General features: G+C 34.7%; 1 protein-coding gene across 1 annotated transcript; it reads right to left on the reverse strand.

Moving 5' to 3' along the window:
* Nucleotides 1-825: 825 nt before the first annotated feature.
* Nucleotides 826-4561, reverse strand: LOC120189568 (probable serine/threonine-protein kinase At1g54610). Its single transcript, XM_039192819.1, has 7 exons — nucleotides 3911-4561; nucleotides 3529-3813; nucleotides 3128-3445; nucleotides 2175-2402; nucleotides 1748-1848; nucleotides 1450-1567; nucleotides 826-1255 (listed from the first exon to the last, which is right to left on the reverse strand). Exons 1-7 carry the CDS (start codon nucleotides 4277-4279, stop codon nucleotides 947-949), a joined length of 1728 nt encoding a protein of 575 aa, XP_039048750.1. The 5' UTR covers nucleotides 4280-4561; the 3' UTR covers nucleotides 826-946.
* Between the last annotated feature and the right edge of the window lie 467 nt (nucleotides 4562-5028).

Below are 5028 nucleotides of genomic sequence, written 5' to 3' on the forward strand. Positions count from 1 at the left end.
TACAAGATATTGTTTTGTTAAGTCTCTCAATTAATAAAAGTGACAAAATGATTACTAAATTATTCATATGTTTCAAACTCGTACTTATTTGTTAAAAAATTGATGATCGTCTGAGTTGGATGTTAATTTATTAATTGTGATATGATCAAATCATATTTTAACAAGGTCTACTAACATAGTCGTTATCTTTAAGCATTGGCTCGTCATCATATTGTAAATGAAAAGTCAATCCACAAAATTAACGTCTGAGATCATATTTTATTATATCTCAATCAACAAGTTAAGGTCCAGATTAGACAACCATCAATTTTTCAACGCAAAAAAAGATAAATTTAGAACATATAAATAGTTATATAAACATTTTATAACTTTTAATAGCCGAGAAACTCAACAAAACACTATCCTTTAATCAAGATACTATTTTGTAATTCTTAATAATTAAAAGACTCACCAAAACATTATAGATCATTTATATACTTTATCCTAAAATATTTACTATATTAATTTATAAAAATAAAATGTCATATCTATCAACTCTTTGAAAAGTTCAATATTTTAAGAAGTCTCATAATATTACATATTCAGGTTTGTACGGCTGTTAACAAATCTTAAATTTTAAAATCCTAAACTTTAAATCTAAATCTTAAATCATAAACTTTCAAATTTTAAATGAAATAGATAACACTAAAATAAACAGAATCGTGCAAACACAACCATTGAATCAGATAATAACCCAATTTTAGAAAAAAAATTATTCTTTTTTATATAAAAGAACACTAAATCTATTTGTCAAAAAGGAAAAAAGGAACAATGACAGCATAACAGATACAACAGGAGATAAGCTTCTCACAATACCAAAAAGAAAACAATGGGCAGTAAAAATTGAATACAACAAGTTTTACCTCTGATTTGTATCAGCAGTTTATGGCTTTTCCGCAGCCATGTTTTATATTCGAAACGAATTCTTGTCTCTCTTAGATGGCTTTGAATGTGAATGACCATCACCTGACATGTTCTTCTTTCTCCTTGGCGCACCGACGCCGGAAGAGTCTATCAAAGGGCCAGACCATGTCTGGATTGGTGGTTTATTTGAAAACGAGAAACTCGTGGTACTAAACGGAACGTCTGGTGGATCAAAACCGGGATCTATCGGATGTGCAGAACCTAGAGTATAACCAAGAGTTCCATCCTGGTGTGGAGGTGGAAACTTCTCACTCTTACTCTTGGCATTTGCGTGTGTTATCATTCGACGTCTCTATTTCACCAAAAAAGTTGCAGTAAATCAGTAATTAGTCATTTGTTTCAGCACCAGCTCAAGTAGAGAAAATCGTAAATCAAGGACAACTGCAGCTGAATACTAGAATGGAGAACAAAGGATACTATCCTTGTTGATCATAAATCAATGGAAAGTGCAAGGTCTAGAGGGAAAAGAGGGGAACTACTACATACATCAAGGTTGGTTTGAAGCTCAGCATTTGCTTCTGGAGCAGGAATTGCCTGCATGGCTCGATCACGTGGACGAGCTTTCTTCACTCCATCTGCATTGGCTCTTCCAGCAGCTCGCAATCTACAATCATGAAGCTCATGTCATGTCAGTTCCAAAGAGAAAGGAGGGAAACTGCTATCAAATTCATTACTTCAAGAACATATGCAGTGTAAAATAGGTTTCCTCGGAATAGAATTTAGAAACAAAGCCAACTTGGCTTACAATGTCAATCAGAACTTAATGATATTAAATATCATGTACCTTCTAGCTTCTGCGTCCCGTAGCTTAGCATCCATCTCCTTGCAAGGAGGGTATTTTGGAAGGCTGGAAGGATCACAAGCATAAGGCTTGGTCATGAAGAACTGCAGAAAACATGAACAGTAACAACGTCACTTTCGACCATAAATAATTTAAACCAATCACTGGTTATCCCACAAAACAATACAGGACTGACTAAAACTCAACAATTCTTGACAAAAAGGATGAAAGCCGACATCCTTCTATGCAAATTTCAGCCACGGGTGAAAAATGTAAATCAACAAATAAATTCTCCTCTGATAAGGAATCATACTGAATATTCTAAATGCTGCTCCCTAGAGCTATGAGATTATGATCAAACAAGCAAGGTAAAAACTAGAGTCAAGAACTAAGGAGATGAGAAATATATAATGGTAGAGTAAAAGCTTACTTCACTGTTTAATGCTGCTGTAGCTGTCAGACGCTCAACGGGGTCAATTGCCAGAAGAGTATCAATCAACAGCAATGATGATGGTGGAAAGTCCTTAAAAGTTTCAGCTATACATCGTTTATAAGATTGTTGGGGCTTAAATATGGTTGCATGTGGCAACTTTGACTTTTTCCAATATTCATCTGAAGGAGAGCCACATAGTTTGAATATCTTGTGTAATTGCTCCACCTAAACAACATTATTGACAAATGTTAGCAGATACAACTGGTAGCATGCGCAGAACAATTATACTCTAATTAGAAGCTAAACAATAAGAAAAAGCTGACCAATTATACTCTAATTTTCAAAACCAAGTAAATTGAATCATGTTAGTATTTGCTTCCCAGGCTGCTTCATGGTCATTGAGAAAGCCAGTGGAACTTTCAAGATATTCCCAATTACAAAACAACTACAATGGAGTCATCAATATGATGAAAACAGGGGATCAAATTATGAAGTTGAATAAACAGCAGGCTTAATTTTTCATGGAACTAGATGCTGCTGAACAACTAAGTCTTATACCGATGAAGGTGATAAAGACGGCTGGAAAATCCAAAAAGAATGGAGGATCGAATATCATAGAGAACTAAGAAAAGATGACGTGAATCTCGAGTACCTTTCACTATTATAGTCAAATACTAACCGTGGACTTCAATACAGTTAGTTTTATCTGGTGTGAGTGGTGATAGTAAGTGCAGAATGGATCATTTTGCAAATATAGATAAAAAGGAGTAAGTTGGTGTTGTGAAAAGTACATTTTATTTCTATTTAACCAAAATCTAGAGCAAAATCAATGTGCTAATTAAATAGAGCATGCCTCTGCAAAGTAAAAAGCTACAATAATGTGCTTTCCAGTATGGAATAGAATAGCACAAGGAAAAAACATGTTTTTAGATTCGTGAAAGTTAAGTTACCTCGGTACGACCAGGCATGATCGGCCTTCCAGCTAATAACTCGGCTAGAATGCAACCAGCACTCCAGAGATCCACACCAATGCCATAATCGGTGGCACCAAGAAGGAGCTCTGGAGGACGATACCAAAGTGTAACCACCCTACTAGTCATTGGCTGCTTGTGATTAGGATTGAAAAATGAAGCCAAACCGAAATCCGCTATCTTAAGAACACCACTGTTGTCGATAAGGAGATTCGAACCCTTAATATCACGATGTAATACGTGACGGTTGTGACAATGTTCAAGCCCAGATAACAACTGATGCATATAACACTTCACCTGCCCATATCAACAAAAATAAGAACACTGTTCACAACTTAATTCAGAACCAGCCAAACCAATGGCTAAGCAAAATATTTTACCTGAGACTCGGTGAACTTTATAGCCGGACTAGCAGCGAGTCCGGCCAAATCATGCACCATATACTCGAATACGAGATACAAGCTACACGACATCCTCGAAGTCACCAACCCTTCTAATTTTATCACATTAGGATGATCCAAACGGCGTAAAATCTTAATCTCCCTAGCCATGAACTTCACACTTTCCGGCTCCAAATTATCAAATCGAACTTTCTTTAATGCAACAATTTTCCCAGTCAACGTATCCCTTGCTTTATACACATTACTATATGTTCCTTGACCAATCTAAACAATGAAATTCACAAAGCAACATAAGTAATTACGTAAGGACAAAAAATACTAGTAATAAATACATAAATGAGGTTATGAGAGGTTTAGATACCTTATCAATCTTCTCAAAAGAATCGGCACGGCGAGGAGTCCAGCCACTTATGGCTTCACCGGCGACGTTTGAGAGCCAAGACGGCCAACCGGCGGCAACTTGTTCGCCGTGGACGTGTCTGGGAGGATTACTCAATCGTGGATTCGGCCTTGAAGACCGTCTTTTCGCTCTTGCTTTAGCTGCGGCGGCGACAGCAGCTTCTTCTTCCTCCGCCTTCTCCTCGTCCACCCTCTGGCCGTTACTTCCATATCTAACAACCTCTTCTCCTTCCTTCTCCTCTCTTTTCGAAACCCTACCAACTTCTTCTTTCTTCCTATCTTCCCTACCTACCGGCCTCCCTGATACCTCTCTCCCAAACACACACCCCATAGTTTACTCATATCTCCTTTCCCTTTCCCTCACATTCCCACATTTTCTCACACTTTCTCTCCATCCAAACACAAAACCCTAAAAAGTAAAAAAAGAATAAAAGATTTTCCAGATATTAATTCAAAGAATGTTGTAATGAGATGTAAGTGACCCAATTTTCTTTATGAAAAAAAAAGGAGAAAAGAGAACAATGATTTTTTTAAAAAAAATATTAAGAGTTAAGTCCCACAGATTGTGGCACACACAGTCAACAAATTTCAGCTGATAACAGTAAAATTCAACAACCCTTTTTCCCCTCCTTTTAGATTTCAAGAATTTTCAATCAATTTAACTAAAGATGTTTGGATCTCTACCTACTTTCTGCTTTTCAGTTTTTTTAATATTTATTAATTTATTATGCTTAAAAAATTTAAAAATTAGTTTAATTTAGAATTAAAAACGATAGAAATAGATTTGATCTAAAATATTATAAAAAATTAATTATTTTAAGTTGAATGTAAAATGAAATATTATATTTCTTCAAAATATTTTTTATTAAAACCTCAAATATCACCAAAAAATAATATTTTGGTTATCAACAAAAAATGTTATGAAAAATATAATACTTTAGATTTAACCAAAAATATTATACATTTTTTTAATATTTAAAAAAAATAATATTTTAGATTTCACCCTATCTAAAATATTAAATTTTTTATAATATTTTCAATTGCGTTAATTTTTAGTATTAAATTATTAGGATTTACAGA

The sequence above is a fragment of the Hibiscus syriacus genome, unplaced genomic scaffold, assembly GCF_006381635.1.
Source record: "Hibiscus syriacus cultivar Baekdansim isolate YM2019G1 unplaced genomic scaffold, ASM638163v2 tig00116958_pilon, whole genome shotgun sequence".
Lineage (NCBI taxonomy): Eukaryota > Viridiplantae > Streptophyta > Magnoliopsida > Malvales > Malvaceae > Hibiscus > Hibiscus syriacus.

Coding starts and splice junctions, on each gene's coding strand:
- LOC120189568 (XM_039192819.1), bottom strand. CDS start 4,279: ATGGGGTGTGTGTTTGGGAGAGAGGTATCAGGGAGGCCGGTAGGTAGG. Junction 3,446..3,528: donor TAAAGTTCACCGAGTCTCAG/GTAAAATATTTT, acceptor TGATATGGGCAG/GTGAAGTGTTATATGCATCA. Junction 1,568..1,747: donor CGGGACGCAGAAGCTAGAAG/GTACATGATATT, acceptor TCATGATTGTAG/ATTGCGAGCTGCTGGAAGAG.